The sequence below is a fragment of the Mixophyes fleayi genome, chromosome 12 (assembly GCF_038048845.1).
Source record: "Mixophyes fleayi isolate aMixFle1 chromosome 12, aMixFle1.hap1, whole genome shotgun sequence".
Taxonomy (NCBI): domain Eukaryota; kingdom Metazoa; phylum Chordata; class Amphibia; order Anura; family Limnodynastidae; genus Mixophyes; species Mixophyes fleayi.
Genome location: NC_134413.1, coordinates 78,190,932 through 78,216,197, shown reverse-complemented (window position 1 = coordinate 78,216,197; position 25,266 = coordinate 78,190,932). Strand labels below are relative to the sequence as shown.

The following is a 25,266-nucleotide window of genomic DNA, read 5'->3' as shown; positions in this document are numbered from 1 at the left end:
ACAGACTTTATTCCAAACATGAATCAGGCCCCTGGTGTATAGAACTGTATACTACTATATAAATGTTCCTTATAAACCATCATAGCTTGTTAGTTGAGAGGTTAATATAATTGAATTTCAGACATATATTTATAGTCATAACAATCGTCTGACCGCAGTCCTTTCACTGCGTTGAGTATCGCGTTCGGCTTAAAGGCTAATGGATTAAAACAATATTCCAGAGGAATCTGATCCAGTCCTTTCATGCTAAACCAAAACCCAAGAACTCCTCCAGAGTGACAGAGGAATGTTTAAAAGTGGAATTTATTCGTAGTCTTGACTATATTTTTCCAGTCAACCGTCATGTTCCAGACCCGCCTCCCTGTCCCTTTCTGCGCTGTGACGGACGTTTCAGTCCCACAGATTTAACAGATAAAATAAAGGATTCTGTAAAATATATACAGTATATATATTTTTTTTTTGTAACACCAGAATTTCTGCAACTTAACACAATTCCAATCTAAACCCGCCGAGTTTATTTTGACGCTGGAATCATTCAATAGGGAATAAGAAAAAAAAAAAAGTTTGCTTTTCTTGGACAGACGTTTGGAAAAAATGGGTACTTTGTATTCCCTGCCATGTTGGACGGACATTTAATACCCCAATGATAATTCAAGCAGCCCTCCGTGTGTCTGGCAATAGAAGACAGATGTCTCGGGATAAGATGGGGAGGTTGTTTTTTTTCCTGCGTCCACAAATATCTGTAGCAGCTTAAAAAGTGCGGTTGGAACCTACAGGACTATAATGGGAACTCTTCTAGGGATTCAGATGAAACTTTAAAGAAAAGATACGGTCCAAAAACACTTATAAAAGTCATATTTATACACTGGAAAGTGATAATGGGTGTTGTATGCATAATGACGCCAGTTCTAGAATATTAATAATACATTGAACTTAAAGGGGACAGTACTGTGCTTGATATACTGAGAGAAAAATAACATTGTTTATCTACAAAAGAAGATAAATAAGCCAGCGCTCGGTTAATCCCATATTATATATGGTACCTGTTGCTGGGCATTATAAATGCCCTATATGTATACAAAACAAAGAGTAAATTCTTGCCAGAGCTGATCCTTAACACTGCATGTGTGTGTGCATCTAGCAAAAATGAAAACGAGCTATTGGTTCATATTTTGATCAAAACATTTAAGCCTGCATCCCAGCGTCAAGGGCACCTCATTGTTTTGATCACGATATCAACCAATACCTCATGTTTTCATTTAGCTAGATACGCACAGATACGCAGTGTTAAGGACAAGCGCTGACAACAACCGTCTTTACTTATTTATCCACGTCAGAAGGCTCCAGATAGCAGCGTCTGTGGGTGGAGCTAGGCGATCAGGGGGCGCTCCTTACTAGATTAGGTCCGTCAATACGTCACATGCAAAAACAAGATTTTGCACTGTGGGAAGAGATTATTTAGCCCTTTGCACATCTCACTTGCACTTTCCTGAAAAAGTGCATTTTAGGCACACTTCGACCAATCAACTAAAAACATTCAAAAACGCAAAAATGAAAGCGGTCATAAAGACAATCCTGATAAACCGCTCTCACCATTAACGTAAAGCATAGTTGAAACTAAGCCCAGCAGTATTTTGCCTCAGACGTGTCACTAGTTCCCAGGCTGAATATTATTCCCACGCACAAAATGGCCTCCACCGCTGTGTGCGTGGTTAGTGGCTAGCCCTGTGCGTGCGAGTCTCAGGAACGGCGCCAATTCATGATGTCTTGAAGGACAAAGCGCCGGGGAAAAGCCGATCAGAGCTTGACGAGGATTGAAAGAGTTCCAATATCTTTGGGGACGGCTTAATATAACATTGTGTGAAGGGTCTGAGCGTCGAGTCAACCCGGTCGGAGGAACACGGCGGGCTGACGTGAACAAAAGCTGCACTGAAATGTACATTAAAAACACACACACACATATATATATATATATATATATACAAAAACAACAAATCATGTATTTTCATAAACGCTTCTCAACTTTTCCTTTGCAATTGTTCTCTCAGAATGAGCATTTTTTGCCTCAACTTTTAAACATAAGTAAAAGTTATCGTTACGCCCTAAACGACGTCACATAATGTGGCGTTACACGTCAAATTTCAAAGCCACGCCCCCAACGACATCATATATACGCGGTGTTATGTTTCACGTATTCCCACGCCCCCAGTGACCTCACGGATATTAAGCACGCCAATTCATCCAGTTACTATAAACAGGGGTAAAGGTAGAGGGGTTTTTTTAACAATCGAGGAGACATTTTAAGGCAGCGGTTCCCAATCTACTAGTGCCACGCTTTATTTTCCCCGTGGCACGCCACTGTAAAATTATTGCAAATAAAATAAAAATGGAACCATTATTTACGCCGTGTATGCTAGGAAACTAAAGTGAATTACAGCTTATTTGTTATTAAGATACAGTTCAGACACACAATACCCATTGCATCTGTTCAGCTCATTTAAAAACAATTAAACCGTTTTCCCGTGCAGTTTTCGGGCACTCCTAGCTTGGACTATTGCCACAAAGCTGTGTCCTGTCTCACCGGTTGTAAATCACTGTTTGTAAAGTAATAAAACCCCCTTTAAATAAAAAGTTTTCAATGCAAAGATAAAAAAATTAAGAAGTCAAGAGACTGTGGGACATTTACTAACCTAACAGTGGTCTAAGTAAATAGCTAAGTGGAGCAGAATATTTAAAAATATTTAAATATATTTCTGCACCTTACATCACTTGGTGATATTACAAAAGATAAGTAGCAAACGGGATTAAAACAAAATCGTGTACAGTTCCTGCGATAGTTCATAACGGTCGTAAAATTAGGGGGGGGAGAGCAGCAACTGCCCTTATTCAATTTTTTAATTGCATTTAGGTACAAAATGTGCACTGAGCCACCGCAGCCAATCAGACAGGAGCTATCATTGATTCACCTGCACAAGGTAGATACAATCTAATAGCTGATTGGTTGCTGTGTAGATATTGCACTATTAGTGAGAGAGCAATATAACTCAATGAGCCTTATTGAATATGGAGGTAGGTACATGCAAGATAAAAGCTGATGTGTGTGTGTCACAATACAAGTCTATGCCATGATAAAAGTAGGGACTACACAGTTTTCACCCACAATACAGTCCTCATAACACAAGAGTGATATTAAAAGTAACATTACAAAATGACATCAATAAGTATAAGTCTCTCTGCACTCCCACCAATATAAAGTTACACTTTACAACTTTCATGCCCAACTTTTTATTACACAATACTATTGTGTTTTAGGTGGCTTATAACCCCCCCCCCCCCCCCCCTCGCATTGCAAATGTATGGATAAATCTAATTATACAAATATCTATTTAAGTCCTTTATTGAGGTTCAACCCATCCCTGGTTAGTGAGATAGTAAATTCTTCTTTCTTAATTAATGGCATTCCTATAGCTCTCTATGGGGGGGTGTCAGAGAGAAGGGTGCAGGGGGGCACACACCTAGTATGATGACTGTCACATGTAAGGGGCTTTAGTGGGTGCAGAATGCAACCCTAAAACATGCATTAAAGAAAGTTTAAACATATCATGCAGCTTGATGGCTGGTTGCAGGTTACTGTTAATGCAAATATAATGTCAATTATTATATATCTATAATTATATATGATATATTATACACGGAGCAGCCAGCCTGCAGATAGATTTACAACTTCATTAATAAATAAGGAGGATATTGTGGGATCTATAGGAAGGGGGCTCAGTGGGGCAGGTGGCAGTGAGGTTGGGCCAGGGGGATGAGTATCTAGGTCAAGAATACAGATATTTATGTCAGGATATATCGCAACATGCAGAGTCCTGTCACAATAGAAAAGCCCATTAGGCCTGACGGAGCCCACCGACCATCCCTGCAGCCCCTGCCCTCCGCTAATGTTATCTCTGCAGCCCCCAGTGAAGAGAGGGGGGGGTCGAGCACCCCATACCCCCCTCCCTCCCCCAAAAATGACTCCATAATAAAATCCCCGTGGAGAGAAACACGGGCCTCGGGATCTGCGTGGAAAATAGTTTCATTGTCGCACAGTGGGATGGAGATGGGGGGGGGGCCTTTATACTGATCAGCGCTGCCAGGTACATGGGCACTGCCAGCGATGGGCACCACTCATCCCTATTATGTAGACAGTGTCCCCCATCCCCACCCCTGTATCTAGGGAATATTGGACACTGTATCCCCCCCTCACTGCTGTTGTCTAAGAAGAAGGGGTGACATGCCTGTGCCCCCCTTCCCCCCAGTGCCTCTCATGCCATGCCACCCCGGGTCTACCCCTCTCTCTGTGACCTTGAGTCCGTTCAAAACTGCAGCCCCCCCCCCCCCCCCAGTGGATTAGATTGCTAGTTCCTCGGCCCACTGGTTCTCTTACAGCCTGCCTTATCCATACAATAGAGATACACAGTAAATCAGCTGAGTATTAGTAAAAGGTGAAGTTGTGGAAGTGACTGATGCCCACATAAAGGAGTCTTCTATTTCTACCTGGGCAGATACAAGACATATTAACCTGGGTAGTGCCAGGGTGGCCTGAAATGCATGATGCAAAGTTCATAAAAAAGGGGGTGAGAGGGGTTGCAACAATGGCAGGGCCCCCTTCACCCAGACTGGCTTCTGTGCCCACCTCATGTCAGCTAAGCATCCATGCCAGTCTCTCAGTAGCCATCTGCCTGCAGACCACACGGATACTATGCACACAAAGGGAAGGCTGCTGTAGGCTCTGTTTTGGGGAGAGGGGGGGGGTACTATGTGGCATATGCAATGACAACAAGGTACATCGGGCAGACAAATGGGCATAGTCTGGGTCTCTTCCTGACACAAAGCAGGTGATCCACACACAGCCTTGTCCAGGGAGGCTGTGCCAACAGAGGAACCCACAGATCAACAAGTCTTCTACTTGCCAGTTGCCTAGCAGATCACCTCTCCATTCCCAGCAGGCATGTGCCATGTCTATGCCAGTTCTCAGTTAACGCATGGGTTACAGGGGGGGGGTATGTACACAGAGCTTACCTGGAGGTGTGGGGCCCATGGACATCCAGGAAAATCAGCATGGACAAAGGGGAGGCTGCTGTGGATCCCTGCGGCCAGACCACCTTGCATACAATTGCAGGGTTGATGGAGAGGGCATGTAGCAGGACCACACTGGTGCCCCCTAGTCAGATCCACCCAGTACCTGTTGCCAATGTGAGAGGGCTCCAGCACTGTCAGAGTGGGCACATTAGTTGCACTGCTGTTCTGGGTGCTGAAGACTGGCACACACCTCCCACCTCAAAGGATCCAGCTCCCCATGCTGGATTTTGCACCCCAATCAATAATTGCTGCCAGTCCTCTGCCCCCTGAATGGCTGGATCCTCTGCTTGCTGTAGACAGTCCTCCCCCTCTCAGGGCAGGTGGTAATGCAGGGCAGAGAAGCTGACTGTCCTGCTCTCCAAGCTCCTGTGTCTCCCTCCCCTTAATTCTCCCCTTCTCTCCTCCTTTCTATTGCTGCCTGAACTCCCTGCCAGCCTGCAACTTGCAAACATAATAGTGGGAGGGCCCCAGGATGCTCTAGACCACCCACTCTTTCAATCAAGCGCCCCTTGTTTCCACAGCAACAACCAATGGGCACCCAGGCTGCCTGCACAACCCTTTGCTTTCCACCCATCACAGGAGCAGCAGCTGCAGCTAATAGGCTCATTTCCCGGTGCACACTGGGAAATGTAGTTCTAGCTCACAGGTTAGGGCAATGTCTGCTGCGCTGTCTCCCCCTGGTGGCCGTTTTGTAGTATGCACTTCTACCACAAATGTGGGTATATATATATATATATATATATATATATATATCGATAGATAGATAGATAGATAGATAGATAGATAGATAGATAGATAGATATGTGTGAATTAAATTTGATTGGCTTTACAGGCAGTACTAAAAGTGGTGGTACAGCATACCACCATATACACCCACGCTTCGACCGCTGTATACATATATAATGTCATATATGATGCCAATTAGACATCAATGTATCCAAACCAATAATTAAAACACAAATATGTAAATAGACATCTACAGTTCTTTATTCTCCAAAATCAATACTTTTAATAAGTTACTCGCCATTGCAAACCACTAATTTTAACGGACACCATCACAAACTCTGAATAACAATAGCTGGGCTGCAACAAGCTCATATTTTAGGATTCGACCATAAGTTTTATTGAATCCAGTTTCTAAATATTCTATCCTGGCCAAATACTAATCCTAATTTGCATATTATAATAAACTGGATGGGGCTAAAGTATTATTGTTTTATCTGTCATTTTAGCTATCGGAGGCAATAACCTTGACGAAAGCATTGAAAATCTCAGGTTTCAGACTCAACTGAATTCTATTGGCTCACACAAATGTTAACGGTAATGCAAAATAACCAAAAAGTTTGATGAAGAAGAAAAGAAAACCATTTTCTTTTCCTAACAAATGCCCAGCATTAAAAAGGGACTGGTTCATTAAATTGGATTTCATTCAGTTTTATTTATGTACAAACACAGAGCGCCTGATTCATCTTCCAACGCAATATGAAACTTGTGTAACTTGCACGCACGTCCGCCCGTATTCCAAGACAAGCGGATGTCAAGATACGTGTCCATCTAAATCTGGGCATAAGGACGTGCTGGCTATACGTTACTTGCTGAAAAAAAATGTTCTGTAAAATAAATCAATAACTTTTAATGCTATATTTTTTTTTTACATGAACTAAATCAGGCTGTTCTTCATGCGTATTGTACATAAAATGCATTTCTATAGATTCTCTTACTTGCAAACACATGTTCTGGTACACATACGTGTAGTTATCACTATCAGTCGGCACTTATACCTGCTCTGTAGCTGGTGCAAATGATATGGCTAAAAAATCACGTACCTAAGATCATACTTCGTAGCTAAGACCATACTTGCCAACTTTTCCTTGTTGGCTTCAGGGAGATTCTGGGGATGTGGGCGTGTGGCCCTGCCCCCTAAATGATTGTCACAATTTTGTCCAATTACAGCAGGGGGCTATGATGATGCTATATTTGCATCATTAAGCCCCTGCCACTTATCTATTGCAGGGGCGAGAACCGGGAGAATGCCCTGCTCTCCCGGGAGGTCTCCCAGAAATGTGGGAGTCTTCCGGGACAGTGGGCAACTATGCGTTAAAGAAAAGCAGCTAAAGTAGTTTCTTTTACATTTCTGTCTCCATTACTGAAGTCATGTTGTCTTACCTGTCAGTCTTTGATTAAATCTTGGTCTCCATGAACATGGCCACCTCCATAGGCATCAATACATGGACATAGGACACAATTTCTGAACTGTGTCATCATGCCACAGATGGCGAAGCCAACCACGTCTTGTACTGGCTCAGCATCAGGGAGAATGCCAGACTCTTCAGGGAGTGAGGGAGATCACCCCTATTTCAGGGAGTCTCCCTGACATTCAGGGAGAGTTGACAAGTATGCCTAAGATACGTCCTGAATTTGAACGGGCCGTATGTGCGTGCGCTGGAATTCGTTAGGCCCTTACTGCCTACTTCGGTCTGCCCCTCTCCACCCATATTCCACCCTTCAAGACATAGTTGTCATTTGCGTTCAGACATGAATTGCATGCAAATGTGTTCATTGGTATGATGTCCTTTTCTGGTCACTCGCAGTTATTTCACGCAAGACACTCCACGCAAACGGATTAACTTGCAAAGCTGAATCAGGCCCAGGTAATATAATGCTTATATGGCTGAAGAAAACTGTAAACTGTTGATATATTTAAATCCGGGAATACATTTCTCTTTTCAGGCCTAGCAATAGGAGAAGTCCTAAAAGGGCCTGAGGCGGCTCTCTGCTCCCTTTGTACTTTATAGTTTGTGGGGTTCTTTTATTTTGAATAATTTGTTCTTTACACATTATAAACATTTAAGCATTGTTTCAACTATGGCTGAATCATTTCCATATATTTCCTGTAAGTGCAAGGCATAAAATGTGGTTTGGGACAATAAGGAGTGAGGGCGGTTTGGAACAATGAGGAGTGAGGGCGGTTTGGGACAATGAGGAGCGAGGGCGGTCTGGAACAATGAGGAACGAGGGCGATTTGGGACAATGAGGAGCGAGGGCGGTTTGGGACAATGAGGAGCGAGGGCGGTTTGGGACAATGAGGAGTGAGGGCGGTTTGGAACAATGAGGAGTGAGGGCGGTTTGGGACAATGAGGAGCGAGGGCGGTCTGGAACAATGAGGAACGAGGGCGATTTGGGACAATGAGGAGCGAGGGCGGTTTGGGACAATGAGGAGCGAGGGCGGTTTGAAACAATTAGGAGTGAGGGCAGTTTGAGAAAATGAGGAATGAGGGCGGTTTGGAACAATGAGGAGTGAGGGCGGTTTGGAACAATGAGGAACGAGGGCGGTTTGGGACAATGAGGAGCGAGGGCGGTTTGGGACAATAAGGAGCGAGGGCGGTTTGGGACAATGAGGAACGAGGGCGGTTTGGGACAATGAGGAGCGAGGGCGGTTTGAAACAATGAGGAGCGAGGGCGGTTTTAAAACAATGAGGAGTGAGGTCGGTTTGGAACAATGAGGAGTGAGGGCGGTTTGGAACAATGAGGAACGAGGGCGGTTTGGGACAATGAGGAGCGAGGGCGGTTTGGGACAATGAGGAGCGAGGGCGGTTTGGGACAATGAGGAGCGAGGGCGGTTTGAAACAATGAGGAGTGAGGTCGGTTTGGAACAATGAGGAGGGAGGGCGGTTTGGGACAATGAGGAGCGAGGGTGGTTTGAAACAATGAGGAGGGAGGGCGGTTTGGGACAATGAGGAGGGAGGGCGGTTTGGGACAATGAGGAGAGAGATTTGACATTCTTCAGTCCACCTCATAGAATATTTATCAGCGATTGACAGAGGATACATACATGTCTATGGCAGCGTATTATTGTAAATTTGTTGGCCCTGCAGTGCATGAGTTGTGGGTTTGATTCCAACCAGAGCCCGATGAGTGTGGAGCTCATATGTTCTGTGTTCTTGTTTTTCCTCAGTATGCTCCAGTTTCTTCCCACAGTCCAAAGTTGGCTTTTGTTTTTTTTTTACTAAACTGGCCCTGGTGTTTGTATGTCTGGGGTGGGTAATTAGATTGTAAACTCTACAGGACAGGAACATATGAGCTTTCAAAATAAAAGCTGATAATGGTAACATGGTGATGTTGCCTTAGGCCATTATTTTGTACTCCCCACCCAGGGCTAAATTTGGCAGCCCCACTCAGTTACTTCCTCCGTGTTGCCAATCCTGCTCATTGCGCATTTTGCGCACCCTTGTTATGTGTTTCCTATTGTATTATCACAAATATTTATTTTCTACCTTTAGCCCACCGTGTCAGTACTTTGTAGGTGACAGATCAATGTCTTAATTCCATAGAAACATTTAATTGCACTTGTGGCTTCTTTTCATTCCCAATGTATGTAACATTTGTTGCCTGCATAGTACACGTCTTACAGTGTAGATCCATAACCCAAAAATGCCGATTTTCCTAGACGTCAGACTCTTAGGGGTATACTTACTAAACTGCGGGTTTGAAAATGTGGAGATGTTGCCTATAGCAACCAATCAGATTCTAGCTTTCATTTATTTACTGCATTCTACAAAATGACAGCTAGAATCTGATTGGTTGTTATAGGCAACATCTTCATTTTTTACTAAACTGGCCCTGGTGTTTGTATGTCTGGTATGTCTAATATACCCCTTAGTGACTTCTCTAGACTTCGCATCCTGTGTCTGAGGACCAACCAAACAGAAGCCTCACATCATCCCTTTGTGCTGCAGAGAGACCCTGCATCTGCATGTATATAAACGGACCACACACCTACCTACTTTAAAATTTTGCTTATGTTCCAAGTTTGCTGTCTTCAAGAACCAGCCACCTTATGAATCTGTTCAGAAAGGTAAATGCGTTGTACAAAAGATGAGTAACACTTTTCTGTCTGAGCACTGCAGTAAGCTGGTTACCATAACCATTCTCTGTTGGTTCTAAGAGAATGTCAAAACAATGTCCTACCACAGCCGAGTGTATCTCTGTCTGCAGTCCTTCTCTAGTTCTAACACAGCCGAGTGTATCTCTGTCTGCAGTCCCTGTCCAGTCCTAACACAACAGATTGTATCGCTGTCTGCAGTCCTTGTCCAGTCCTAACACAGCCGAGTAGATCTCTGTCTGTAGTCCCTGTCCAGTTCAAACACAGCCGAGTGTATCTCTGTCTCCAGTCCTTGTCCAGTCCTAACACATCAGATTGTATCTCTGATGCAGTCCCTGTCCAGTCCTAACACAGCAGAGTGTAACTTTGTCTGCAGTTCTTGTCCAGTCCTACCACAGCCGAGTGTATCACTGTCTGCAGTCCTTGTCCAGTCCTTACACATCAGATTGTATCTCTGATGCAGTCCCTGTCCAGTCCTAACACAGCAGAGTGTAACTTTGTCTGCAGTTCTTGTCCAGTCCTACCACAGCCGAGTGTATCACTGTCTGCAGTCCTTGTCCAGTCCTTACACATCAGAGTGTATCTCTGTCTGCAGTCCCTGTCCAGTCCTAACACAGCAGAGTGTATCGCTGTCTGCAGTCCCTGTCCAGTCCTAACACAGCAGAGTGTATCTCTGTCTGCAGTCCTTGTCCAGTCCTAACACAGCCGAGTGTATCTCTGTCTGCAGTCCTTGTCCAGTCCTAACACAACAGAGTGTATCGCTGTCTGCAGTTCTTGTCCAGTCCTTACACAGCAGAGTGTATCTCTGTCTGCAGTCCCTGTCCAGTCCTAACACAGCCGAGTCTATCACTGTCTGCAGTCCCTGTTCAGTCCTTACACATCAGAGTGTATCTCTGTCTGCAGTCCCTGTCCAGTCCTAACACAGCCAAATCTATCACTGTCTGCAGTTCCTGTCCAGTCCTAACACAGCCGAGTCTATCACTGTCTGCAGTCCTTACACATCAGAGTGCATCTCTGATGCAGTCCCTGTCCAGTCCTAACACAGCCAAATCTATCACTGTCTGCAGTTCCTGTCCAGTCCTAACACAGCAGATTGTATCTCTGTCTGCAGTCCTTGTCCAGTCCTAACACAGCCGAGTGTATCTCTGTCTGCAGTCCTTGTCCAGTCCTAACACAGCCGAGTCTATCACTGTCTGCAGTCCCTGTCCAGTCCTTACACATCAGAGTGTATCTCTATCTGCAGTCCCTGTCCAGTCCTAACACAGCCGAGTCTATCACTGTCTGCAGTCTTTACACATCAGAGTGTATCTCTGTCTGCAGTCCCTGTCCAGTCCTAACACAGCCAAATCTATCACTGTCTGCAGTTCCTGTCCAGTCCTAACACAGCAGATTGTATCTCTGTCTGCAGTCCTTACACATCAGAGTGCATCTCTGATGCAGTCCCTGTCCAGTCCTAACACAGCCGAGTCTATCACTGTCTGCAGTCCTTACACATCAGAGTGCATCTCTGATGCAGTCCCTGTCCAGTCCTAACACAGCCAAATCTATCACTGTCTGCAGTTCCTGTCCAGTCCTAACACAGCAGATTGTATCTCTGTCTGCAGTCCTTGTCCAGTCCTAACACAGCCGAGTGTATCTCTGTCTGCAGTCCTTGTCCAGTCCTAACACAGCCGAGTGTATCTCTGTCTGCAGTCCTTGTCCAGTCCTAACACAACAGAGTGTATCGCTGTCTGCAGTCCCTGTCCAGTCCTAACACAACAGAGTGTATCTCTGTCTGCAGTCCCTGTCCAGTCCTAACACAGCCGAGTCTATCGCTGTCTGCAGTCCCTGTCCAGTCCTAACACAGCAGAGTGTATCTCTGTCTGCAGTCCTTGTCCAGTCCTAACACAACAGAGTGCATCGCTGTCTGCAGTCCCTGTCCAGTCCTAACACAGCCGAGTCTATCGCTGTCTGCAGTCCCTGTCCAGTCCTAACACAGCAGAGTGTATCTCTGTCTGCAGTTCTTGTCCAGTCCTTACACAGCCGAGTGTATCACTGTCTGCAGTCCCTGTCCAGTCCTAACAGTCAAATGTATCGCTGTCTGCAGTCCTTGTCTTGAGCTATACAATTAAGATTTAAAGAAATAAAAAAGTTTTTTGCTTACAGATAAGTGATAACACACAACAAAGCAGTAACATACTTAAGTATCCATCTCTCATAATTATACCAGCAGCCACCCTGTACAGCAAGTGTCAACTAAAGACTTGAAACATACATAAGATACAAGTCGGACAATCTGAAAGCAAAGTGGGACAGGATTTGGCTCCAAGCTAAAGACACTTGGCAGGTACAGCACCCACTATGTCCACACACAGTAAGACGCGGCTAAGTCTCCGCTCTCTGATCTAAATCTCATCATTGTCAGTGCTAATTCCTGACTTTATTTTACTGTCGTCGGCTCGGTTTTTGTTAAATCTACACTGGATATTTCTTAAATGCAATTTTAAGCCCTTAGGGCAATCAGAAAACAGGAAAAGGGCACTTAATAATTTTTAAAAAAGTTATCAGCCCTAAACCTTGCTGGTGGTAAATCAGCGATCACAGAGGAAAGTGTGGACAGAGAAAGACACCACTAAAACAGAGCTTCCTGGATGTACAGCACACAATGTAAGCAGGTAGACTAGTGATCAGCGATTTATTGTTTGCAACAGGTAAAAACTTTAAAGGAACAAGCAAAGTTTGTGAAATACAAGCAACCAACGCGTTTCGTGGCTCTAGATCAATTCCTTTAGGAGTGCTTTAACTCTGAATAGTCCAGAGAACTCAGACGTCAGCAACTTCCTTATGAGCTAAACCTTTGACCTTTATTACATCACTATATTAATTAATCTAAAACAACCTACCCTTTTACTAGCGCCCTCTATTGGTTACACAGTCACTAGGGAACAGGCACTAACGATTAGTGTCCTCACAAGGTTAATTTCTGAGGAGAGAAGACAGTTCTATATGTACATGTAGTTTGTGGTCTTAAAGATGTAGATATGTCTTCCAGGCACAGAGCACAGATAAGCAGCGTACACTCTATATGGATGCGGAGGCTTGGCTCGAGAGCCGAGCTGTGTGCTGATCTCTCCACACTCCTGGTTGACCTCCTCTGTAGCAAGCGACTGAATGGAGGCATCTGGTCTGGGGTCTAGGTCAGGCCTGGCCAACTTGTGGCTCTCCAGGTGTTGTGAAACTACACCTGGCAAGGTCACCTGCCCAACCTGTGGCTCTCCAGATGTAGTTTTACAACATCTGGAGAGCCACAGGTTGGCCAGTCCTGGTCTAGAAGGTCCACCGGTATCTTGTGCTCTCTTAACACTGCTCAATTCCCTCCTGCAAGGGTTGCTACAGTCTCTATGCTCCTGCTGGCCTTAGTTTTCCTTCAGATGGTGAGCATGTTGACCACCAACAAGACAAAGCCAGCAAGGACATCTAGGAGATAGCTAAGCAGCAACGGGGAGCATTCAAGACTTTGAGGGACCCATGGGACAGCTTGACTTCCAAAACAAAGGTAAGTAATATTTTGGGAGCAGGTTCTGTTGGGGACTTTGGGAGAACTATACTTTTACGTGTTTAGGTTTAGGCAGAACGATATAACCCGTCACGTCTCATTGCTCTATACATGGAACCATGCTCTGTGTGTCCGGCCTGCAGATAGTTGTTCCAGCAATCACAGCCTGTGTGCTGAGTCGGGACTTTCTTTGTCCACCCTCGAGCCTGTGTTTGTGTATCGACTCGGATGTTGGTCTTTGTCACCAACCCGAGATATTTCTAGATAGGACACAGGAGGCCTGGCTAAATCAGCACCAAACAGAGGAACGCATTAGTGTCTCGGAAATCCAGACTTAGCAGCTACGTAAATGCCCCCGTTGGATGGCCAAACGTCAAACAGCCGCCGACAGCTGAAAAGGTCCCTTCTCCAAACACGTTCTGCATCGTCCTAAATCTCGAACTCAAGCCCCACTTCACACTCTCTTCTTCTAGTGAGACAATACACTACCTCTTTTCAAAATAATCCAACTTTTATTTTTAAATAAAACTATAAAGCTGGTGCGCAACCTTGCTCAAATGGTGCTGTATCCTACAGCAACCAGAAGTTTCATTTAATTTCCCAAACTGTATAAGAAAAATTATATCTAAAATTCAGATTAGTTGCCATTGTTTTATAGAACCTTTTTCCCCCAGAGTTATCTATGAACCAGATTTCATACAAGTCACCCATATTCTTTTCAAAACAAGCATTATGTCTGTATAATGACATATAGTCATTTACGAGGTGGCATTTAATGTAATGTACAGGTATACTGCTCTGTGGCTCTACATAGCCGCTTATCGGTATTTACAGTAAAAATAGTGACCGACACAGCTAATACACTATAATCCCTGTAGATTCCTGGCTACTCAGAAGAGGTCCGGTCATGTGATGTTTAATGCTCCATACTCATTTCACAAGCTGGATTATGAATTCCTAGTAGAGTGATATAACTTCTTCCCCCTTTAGGAAACTCTTATCCAGCGAAGAGAATCCCTCTGGTTTTGTGTGTGAACGTCAGTACAGGTCACGTAGGAGGTTTTCGACGTACACAGACACACGCCATCAAAACACAACACGAAAACCGCAATGCCATAAAAATATAAATCATTGTGGCAGGCTATAAGAATTCTGGTGTTTACCACTAACCCTTGTTTTTTCCTTCAGGCTGCTATTAATGATTTATGATTCCGGGCTACCATGGCAACCACAGTCATGTGGCACATAGTGAGCAAAGAGGCTTCGAAACGTGCCTCTGTGCTCTGTCTGCACTGTGGCATCCTCCTTCTTCCTGAGGGCTGGGAGCCTGTGTCTGTGCAGCAGGCTGACCGTCTCTATGTCTGGCAGCCATTTGTGTTTGTCAACCAGAGCCCTTGAGAAGAGATAATGATTTGTAGGACAATAGCTGAGACAAAATGACTATTGGATGCATGTTTAACAGGATATTAACTTGGAAAATAAAATATTGTATGTGGGATAGGTGATTTAATTTAGATCTACTGTAGAACAAGTTTTGGCTTCAGGATATACCCTCGTCACCCCGTATTGTCCAATCACTTGATGTGGTGATGAAACTGTATAATGGACTTTTCCTGCTCTGACGTCTCAATGGATCCACGCCGAAGCTGCCTGATCTCGTTTATTGCGTCCACTCCGGTGATCTTCCTCGTTTTTACCAGATAGCAAGCCAACATGGTGCCCGTCCGGCCGTACCCGTGCAAGCAGTGTACCGCCACCCCCTGGAGGAACAAGCAAACTTTATAAATTTCTCGACAGATTTATTTTCATTCAAAAAAAATATGATATTATTAAAATGTATTCATCCATGCATAGTAAACTACTGTCTTGGCAATGCCTAGAACTATTTTTCTGAAGGGTTCTCAGACATGGGAGCAACTTCCGCGACCCACCCCCCAATCCACGAGAGGCTCCAGCCCTGTACTGGGACAGGCTTTCAATACTTTTTTGGCGTAAACAGTGTGCTTGCTACATTTCGGGCACAATCTCCATAATTAATTCTTTCAGGTTTTTTATTTTTGCGTAATGGTCCTCAAAAAAGTAGTGTAGGTGGTAAACAATATTACTGCCCGCCCTACAAATTATAAATCATTTTAACACAAGTTGGTCGCACATTGGACACCCCAGTTTAACATACATGGCCGGGGTTCTTACTGACCTCTCCTTTGACGTTTGCGTCCTCCACAATCTTGAGGAAAGTTTTAATCTGCTCCAAACTGGGTGGGCAAAAGTCCACGATTCGGATACGGTGAAGGGCGATGCCCGGGCAGGTGTCGTGGTAAGGCGGCTTGTGCTCGGTCAGAGTCACTAGGTGCCGGATACCGTTCTCGTACAGGTATTCGTAGTGAGCTGGAAGCCGTGGCATGGCCATGCCAGCCAGCAGCCCGGGCTGCACCCAAGAGAAGTTATGTGGGGGCACTGGGGGCATGGCTGCCAGTCTGTATGGAGCTGGTGAGATATAAAGAAATAACATCAACAATAAGTGGTCCACAAGATTAGTGTGAAAGGGATTTAGGTTTAAAGTCTACCTATAACCTACACCGGGCCTGGCCAAACTGTGGCTCTCTAGGTGTTGTGAGACTACAAGTCCCAGCATGCTTTGCCAGCTATGGGGTGGCTATCTACTGGCAAAGCATGCTGGGGCTTGTAGTTTCACTACATCTCATATTCAGTGTCGTGTAAACCAGACTAGTGTTTCATTCAGAAAGACGGGAGAATGTAGAATATATATATATATATATATATATATATATATATATATATATATATATATATATATATATATATATATATATATATATATATATATATATATATATATATATAGAAATCTATACTGGGAGGCAGAGTAACCAGATACCAGTACAGCTCAGTGTGGTATACAATTCGTATTAATAGAACGAGTGGGACACAGAACTGACCTTTGTGGTTAGGACAACATTTTACAAATAGGAAAGACACCCCTTCTCTGTTTATAATAAACTACTACTAGATAAACTACAGATGCAGCAGCCATTTTGTTGGTGGAGCCAATATTCATTATAATGTAGCCAATAAATAGCGATGCCACTGGTACCTTATGAATTCATATGATAATCGTTTGTTTACTTTACAAGATGGCTTAGCCTAAAAGATGGCTGCCTCCGCTATATGTAGGGTAGAGGTACCCTATAAAATGAGCCACAATGCCCCTATGATATACGGCCCAGTATCACGTCTCTTGCCCTGAATGAGGGGTCTGTTTATCAGTATGTGTTTTTATCCAGTGTCACGTATAAGTGATTATTTACTTGAGATGCTTAAATTAGACCAAACCTGCGTTGCGATTATCCCCGGTGGTCATTAGATGAAGGGGGGGGATGTAATTTTCTATGTCAGTACTGGCTGATGTGTATAAATTTAGCATCCAGCCCATCAATCATTATCCATTCAATCAATATTCTTTATTAAAGCCGCCTTTGTGAAAATATAAGTGTGGGCAGCGCTGCAGACGCAGGTCTGGTGCTATCACCTACCCCAGAGTCACTTACTAACACTATAGTAAAAATACACCCTTTTATTACTGCAACCAGTCAGAAGCACCAAACACAGTATGCACCAAACGTCAATATATTTACCTACATATATATACACAAAATAACACCCCCCACCCTCAAGAAATTAAATATACGCTATAAAATGAAAGTTTGACGGTAATTGTATTGAAATACAGGAGCGTATAAGCAGGGACTGGAGACCAGGGGCTTGTACACATGGTTGTAGATAAACAACACTTGGATTGAACCCTTTTCTGCGTCCTCTCTAATATCAAAGCTGTAGACGTGTGATCATTAACAAGTCTCTGCAGCAGAGAATACTATGTACTGAATGAGGATTCCTACCCTTAATCCTAGTACGCCGAACGTTAACCCACCACAGGCAACGCAGAAATGGAGCAAACGCTCGTCAGACAGCACCTGTGTGTGTCCAGCTCCATTCACTTACACTATATATTATCTATCAGTATCGAAGCGTACAAAATGTATAATATTGATGCTTGTGTACATAGGACAGAAATCAGTGGCATATGCTTGACCCCAATATAGAATGCAGAAATAGGGGTTAGGGCCTAGGTTCCCAAACTGTGCGCCGCGGCTCCCAGGGGTGCCGCGGTGCTGTCACAGGGGTGCCGTAGACAGGAAGAAGAAGAAAAAAAAGAATATTAAAAAAAAAAAATTACCAATCCAGCGGCGCCCGGGACCCAGCATTCTCCTCCCTCCTCGCTTCTCACTGACGTCATCACGCCCGGCACATTCAGTGAGAAGCAGCAGGAGAGAGGATTCTGGGTTCCAGGCGCTGCAGGATTGGTAAGTTTTTGTTTTTTTTTCTTCCTGTCCACGGCGGGATACAGAGGTGGCAGAGCGCGGATGCAGAGGGAGCACAGCGAGGGGGCAGAGCGCGGATGCAGAGGGAGCACAGTGAGGGGGCAGAGCGCGGATGCAGAGGGAGCACAGCGAGGGGGCAGAGCGCGGATGCAGAGGGAGCACAGCGAGGGGGCAGAGCGCGGATGCAGAGGGAGCACAGCGAGGGGGCAGAGGGCGGATGCAGAGGGAGCACAGCGAGGGGGCAGAGGGCGGATGCAGAGGGAGCACAGCGAGGGGGCAGAGCGCGGATGCAGAGGGGGCAGAGCACGGATGCAGAGCGAGGGGGCAGAGGGGTCACAGAGTGTGTGGATGCAGAGGCACACAGAGTGTGTGGATGCAGGGGGCACAGTGTGTGGATTTAGAGGGGGCACAGAGTGTGTGGATGCAGAGGGGGCACAGAGTGTGTGGATGCAGTTGGGGCACAGAGTGTGTGGATGCAGTTGGGGCACAGAGTGTGTGGATGCAGTTGGGGCACAGAGTGTGTGGATGCAGTTGGGGCACAGAGTGTGTGGATGCAGATGGGGCACAGTGTGTGTGGATGCAGATGGGGCACAGTGTGTGTGGATGCAGATGGGGCACAGTGTGTGTGGATGCAGATGGGGCACAGTGTGTGTGGATGCAGATGGGGCACAGTGTGTGTGGATGCAGGGGGCACAGTGTGTTTGGATGCAGGGGGTAAAGAGTGTGTGGATGCAGGGGGCAAAGAGTGTGTGGATGCAGATGGGGCAAAGAGTGTGTGGATGCAGAGGGGCACAGAGTGTGTTAGATGTAAATTATTCTTTGACTGTGTGTGGATGCAGATGGGGTGGATCAGAGGGGCACAGAGTGTGTGGATGCAGATGGGGCACAGAGCGTGTGGATGCAGAGGGGGCACAGAGTGTGTGGATGCAGATGGGGCACAGAGCGTGTGGATGCAGAGGGGCACAGAGTGTGTTAGATGTAAATTATTCTTTGACTGTGTGTGGATGCAGATGGGGTGGATCAGAGGGGCACAGAGTGTGTGGATGCAGATGGGGCACAGAGCGTGTGGATGCAGAGGGGGCACAGAGCGTGTGGATGCAGAGGGGGCACAGAGCGTGTGGATGCAGAGGGGGCACAGAGCGTGTGGATGCAGAGGGGGCACAGAGCGTGTGGATGCAGATGGGGCACAGAGCGTGTGGATGCAGAGGGGGCACAGAGCGTGTGGATGCAGAGGGGGCACAGAGCGTGTGGATGCAGAGGGGGCACAGAGCGTGTGGATGCAGAGGGGGCACAGAGCGTGTGGATGCAGATGGGGCACAGAGCGTGTGGATGCAGAGGGGGCTCAGAGTGTGTTAGATGTAAATTATTCTTTGACAGTGTGTGGATGCAGATGGGGTGGATCAGAGGGGCACAGAGTGTGTGGATGCAGATGGGGCACAGAGTGTGTGGATGCAGATGGGGCACAGAGCGTGTGGATGCAGATGGGGCACAGTGTGTTTGGCTGAAGGGGGCACAGTGTGTGTGGATGAAGGGGGCACAGTGTGTGTGGCTGAAGGGGGCACAGTGTGTTTGGCTGAAGGGGGCACAGTGTGTGTGGATGAAGGGGGCACAGTGTGTGTGGCTGAAGGGGGCACAGTGTGTGTGGATGAAGGGGGCACAGTGTGTGTGGCTGAAGGGGGCACAGTGTGTGTGGCTGAAGGGGGCACAGTGTGTGTGGATGAAGGGGGCACAGTGTGTGTGGATGAAGGGGGCACAGTGTGTGTGGATGAAGGGGGCACAGTGTGTGCGGATGAAGGGGCACAGTGTGTGTGGATGCAGTTGGGGCACAGAGTGTGTGGATGCAGTTGGGGCACAGAGTGTGTGGATGCAGTTGGGGCACAGAGTGTGTGGATGCAGATGGGGCACAGTGTGTGTGGATGCAGATGGGGCACAGTGTGTGTGGATGCAGATGGGGCACAGTGTGTGTGGATGCAGATGGGGCACAGTGTGTGTGGATGCAGATGGGGCACAGTGTGTGTGGATGCAGATGGGGCACAGTGTGTGTGGATGCAGGGGGCACAGTGTGTTTGGATGCAGGGGGTAAAGAGTGTGTGGATGCAGGGGGCAAAGAGTGTGTGGATGCAGATGGGGCAAAGAGTGTGTGGATGCAGAGGGGCACAGAGTGTGTTAGATGTAAATTATTCTTTGACTGTGTGTGGATGCAGATGGGGTGGATCAGAGGGGCACAGAGTGTGTGGATGCAGATGGGGCACAGAGCGTGTGGATGCAGAGGGGGCACAGAGTGTGTGGATGCAGATGGGGCACAGAGCGTGTGGATGCAGAGGGGCACAGAGTGTGTTAGATGTAAATTATTCTTTGACTGTGTGTGGATGCAGATGGGGTGGATCAGAGGGGCACAGAGTGTGTGGATGCAGATGGGGCACAGAGCGTGTGGATGCAGAGGGGGCACAGAGCGTGTGGATGCAGAGGGGGCACAGAGCGTGTGGATGCAGAGGGGGCACAGAGCGTGTGGATGCAGAGGGGGCACAGAGCGTGTGGATGCAGATGGGGCACAGAGCGTGTGGATGCAGAGGGGGCACAGAGCGTGTGGATGCAGAGGGGGCACAGAGCGTGTGGATGCAGAGGGGGCACAGAGCGTGTGGATGCAGAGGGGGCACAGAGCGTGTGGATGCAGATGGGGCACAGAGCGTGTGGATGCAGAGGGGGCTCAGAGTGTGTTAGATGTAAATTATTCTTTGACAGTGTGTGGATGCAGATGGGGTGGATCAGAGGGGCACAGAGTGTGTGGATGCAGATGGGGCACAGAGTGTGTGGATGCAGATGGGGCACAGAGCGTGTGGATGCAGATGGGGCACAGTGTGTTTGGCTGAAGGGGGCACAGTGTGTGTGGATGAAGGGGGCACAGTGTGTGTGGCTGAAGGGGGCACAGTGTGTTTGGCTGAAGGGGGCACAGTGTGTGTGGATGAAGGGGGCACAGTGTGTGTGGCTGAAGGGGGCACAGTGTGTGTGGATGAAGGGGGCACAGTGTGTGTGGCTGAAGGGGGCACAGTGTGTGTGGCTGAAGGGGGCACAGTGTGTGTGGATGAAGGGGGCACAGTGTGTGTGGATGAAGGGGGCACAGTGTGTGTGGATGAAGGGGGCACAGTGTGTGCGGATGAAGGGGCACAGAGTGTGTGGATGAAGGAGGACACAGTGTGTGTGGATGAAGGGGGCACAGTGTGTGTGGATGAAGGGGGCACAGTGTGTGTGGATGAAGGGGGCACAGTGTGTGTGGCTGAAGGGGGCACAGTGTGTGTTAGATGTAAATTATTCTTTGACAGAAATCTAATTGAAAAAAATATATATAAAAATATTCTTTTACCTTGGATTTATGTGTATTATTTTTGCATACAACTAAATAAGTATTTCTGTCCTGACCTAAATACTTATTACGTTTTTTTGACTACTTATAAAACGGGACTGCTCGATAATTATTTTGGAGATTTGCCTTGAAAAAATTATGGAGACTCTAAGGGTGCCGCGAACTGGAAAAGTTTGGGAACCACAGGTTTAGGGGTTGGCTTGCAAATTTTAGCCACAGGGGCAGGGTGACTCGGCTCAGTAGCTTATTAGGAACATTTTAAAGCAAGAGATAAAATGCAGGTAGCCCAATGACCCAGCCCAAGGTAGCCCAGTATGAGACCCACCTGCCCCTGGTTACTGTATGGGGATCCCCTACTACCAGCACTTAGCACTAACAGCCCCCCACCCACAGTATAACAAAGCCTCCAGCACCCCCTGTGTTCCCCAGCTGCCCTGATCCCTCCCCCAGACATGGCCAGCAGATCCCAGGTAACCTGGGCAATACTCTGCAGCAGCAGCACTAACCTTACTTCTCTGCAACACTCTGCAGCCAGGAATCCCCCCAGCACCACCTCTGCCTCTGACGTCACAGGACACAGCCCAGGCACCGGCTGACAATAAGCAGCTGCTCTGTATAAGGGACAGTCTGCCATGTGCAATGCTTGGGGTCAAACGCAGAGAATGAATTCACTTGTTACATAATAATATAGTTTGGAAAATGAATATTTGGGAGATTGTGTAACTCTCTGGGCATTTGTAAATCTAATAAGTGCATTTAAAAAATTAAGCCATTAGAATTAATCTATATTTTTTGCAAAAGTCATTTTGGATTGTAGTGCACAAAGGATCTCCTAAATTGCAGGGAACTTCTTTAGACACACCTGCCTAATAGCAAATTATTTTCAAATATTGGAAATTGTTCCTCCATATAACGTCAAACATATTTAAAGGGAAACTCCAAAAGTAAAATTTTATAGGGAGATAAATATGTAAAAATAGAGTCTAGGGAACACTTTGGAGGAAGGGGGTCAATAGGGGGGAGTTGGGAGCTAAATTGCATAATCGATGCCGCACTTTTCACCATTGAACCGCGGGGGAGGGGCCATGATAGTGCCCAGGGCTGCAATTGGTGTCCTCAAGCCCCACCTCTGCCCACTTCACTGGTGAAGTATTGGGAGAACTAGACGAAATCTGTGAGTGACCCGTACATTCCGGGAGAATGGGCAAGTATGATCTAGGGGTCTATTTTGCAAATTAAATCCCTATCAGTTTACTATGGAATCTCCTTGGTGTATATAGCTCCTGCCATCCTCAGAGATCCGCAGCCCCCTCCTCTACTACATAGTATGAGAATCTATTTGCACTAATCTGTTCGAACCCGATAGCGTCGTCTTAAGGACGCAGCCGAGGGGGCTGGTCGCAGACAGAAGAGCACCGAACATGGCCGCAGCTTCAGGAAGGGTAGTGCCATATACACTCTACTAGAAAGTGTATGTAGAAAATGGTTACAGATATGATAGAGGTTATATTACTGGTAAGGTTGATTTTGTACATCTAACCCATAAAAACTCCATAAAAGTGGACTTAGGGCTAGATTTACTAAGCTGTGGGTTTGAAAAAGTGGGGATGTTGCCTATAGCAACCAGATTCTAGTTATTTAGTTAGTACCTTATACAAAATGACAGATAGAATCTGATTGGTTGCTATAGGCAACATCCCCACTTTTTCAAACCCGCAGCTTAGTAAATCTAACCCTTGGGGCTAGATTTACTAAGCTGCGGGTTTGAAAAAGTGGGGATGTTGCCTATAGCAACCAATCAGATTCTAGCTGTCATTTTGTAAAAGGTACTAAATAAATGAAAGCTAAAATCTGATTGGTTGCTATAGGCAACATCCCCACTTTTTCAAACCCGCAGCTTAGTAAATCTAGCCCTTAGTCTGTAATGTGCTGCTCTGTTCTGTGTAGACAGACTCTATTAACATCTTAGCCAATATATGCTTCTATTATATACGATGCTTTATCTTACAGAAATGAAAATGTACATTTTGAAAATTGCACAGTACCACTTCTCGTTTGTTATGTTTGATGCAACTCTCATTATTTTTCTACTGCTCTTATTTCAAATGTATGAACTGCACAATATGTTCAGTTATGTTCTGCATACTTAGAACATAAGTATTATGTTCTAATTCTTATGTTCTGCATACTGAATGTAATTCTCAGTATTGTGTTATTCTGTATGTAAAGCTAATTGCAAAGTATCACTCTCCTTATTCTGTACGCTGGGGTAATTCTCAGTATTTATTCAGTCTGTATGTATGGATAATTGCACAGCATCACTCCCCTAACTCTGTACGCTGGCTGTAATTCTCAGTATTTATTATATGTATATATAATTGCACAGTATCACTCCCCTCCCTCTGTACGCTGGGTGTAATTCTCAGTATTTATTCCTAGTCTGTATGTATAGATAATTGCACAGTATCACTCCCCGCGCTCTGTACGCTGGGTGTAATTCTCAGTATTAATTCCTAGTCTGTATGTATAGATAATTGCACAGTATCACTCCCCTAGCTCTGTACGCTGGGTGTAATTCTCAGTATTTATTCCTAGTCTGTATGTATAGATAATTGCACAGTATCACTTCCCTCCCTCTGTACACTGGGTGTAATTCTCAGTATTTATTCCTAATTTGTATGTATATATAATTGCACAGTATCACTCCCCTCCCTCTGTATGCTGGGTGTAATTCTCAGTATTTATTCCTAGTCTGTATGTATAGATAATTGCACAGTATCACTCCCCTCGCTCTGTACGCTGGGTGTAATGCTCAGTATTTATTCCTAGTCTGTATGTATAGATAATTGCACAGTATCACTCCCCTCCCTCTGTACGCTGGGTGTAATTCTCAGTATTTATTCCTAGTCTGTATGTATAGATAATTGCACAGTATCACTCCCCTCGCTCTGTACGCTGGGTGTAATTCTCAGTATTAATTCCTAGTCTGTATGTATAGATAATTGCACAGTATCACTCCCCTAGCTCTGTACGCTGGGTGTAATTCTCAGTATTTATTCCTAGTCTGTATGTATAGATAATTGCACAGTATCACTTCCCTCCCTCTGTACGCTGGGTGTAATTCTCAGTATTTATTCCTAATTTGTATGTATATATAATTGCACAGTATCACTCCCCTCCCTCTGTACGCTGGGTGTAATTCTCAGTATTTATTCCTAGACTGTATGTATAGATAATTGCACAGTATCACTCCCCTCGCTCTGTATGCTGGGTGTAATTCTCAGTATTTATTCCTAGTCTGTATGTATAGATAATTGCACAGTATCACTCCCCTCGCTCTGTACGCTGGGTGTAATTCTCAGTATTAATTCCTAGTCTGTATGTATAGATAATTGCACAGTATCACTCCCCTAGCTCTGTACGCTGGGTGTAATTCTCAGTATTTATTCCTAGTCTGTATGTATAGATAATTGCACAGTATCACTTCCCTCCCTCTGTACGCTGGGTGTAATTCTCAGTATTTATTCCTAATTTGTATGTATATATAATTGCACAGTATCACTCCCCTCCCTCTGTACGCTGGGTGTAATTCTCAGTATTTATTCCTAGACTGTATGTATAGATAATTGCACAGTATCACTCCCCTCGCTCTGTATGCTGGGTGTAATTCTCAGTATTTATTCCTAGTCTGTATGTATAGATAATTGCACAGTATCACTCCCCTCGCTCTGTACGCTGGGTGTAATTCTCAGTATTTATTCCTAGTCTGTATGTATAGATAATTGCACAGTATCACTCCCCTCCCTCTGTACGCTGGGTGTAATTCTCAGTATTTATTCCTAGTCTGTATGTATAGATAATTGCACAGTATCACTCCCCTCGCTCTGTACGCTGGGTGTAATTCTCAGTATTAATTCCTAGTCTGTATGTATAGATAATTGCACAGTATCACTCCCCTAGC

The 25,266-nt window shown here is 45.6% G+C and overlaps 3 protein-coding genes across 7 annotated transcripts in view; 1 reads left to right on the top strand and 2 right to left on the bottom strand.

Moving 5' to 3' along the window:
* IGSF9 (immunoglobulin superfamily member 9) overlaps positions 1-5,642 on the bottom strand; it is a 55,816-nt gene extending 50,174 nt beyond the window's left edge. For 2 of the 3 annotated variants that reach the window (XM_075192263.1, XM_075192262.1), the window contains exon 1: positions 5,065-5,642. The gene's annotated coding sequence lies outside the window, so the exon portion shown is untranslated. The remainder of the gene's footprint in view (positions 1-5,064) is intronic. The other variant, XM_075192261.1, reaches the window with a different exon arrangement.
* The window catches only part of PRUNE1 (prune exopolyphosphatase 1), a 260,920-nt gene that overhangs the window by 164,742 nt on the left and 70,912 nt on the right, over positions 1-25,266 (top strand). The window lies entirely within an intron of this gene.
* DUSP23 (dual specificity phosphatase 23) lies at positions 15,026-21,886 on the bottom strand. Of its 2 annotated transcripts, none has more exons than XM_075193618.1 (3): positions 21,812-21,886; positions 15,739-16,028; positions 15,026-15,301 (listed from the first exon to the last, which is right to left on the bottom strand). In XM_075193618.1, exons 2-3 carry the CDS (start codon positions 16,006-16,008, stop codon positions 15,116-15,118), a joined length of 456 nt encoding a protein of 151 aa, XP_075049719.1. In that variant the 5' UTR covers positions 16,009-16,028; positions 21,812-21,886; the 3' UTR covers positions 15,026-15,115. The 2 variants fall into 2 exon arrangements, with proteins under 2 accessions (XP_075049719.1, XP_075049720.1); XM_075193619.1 differs by having other exon boundaries at positions 21,817-21,866.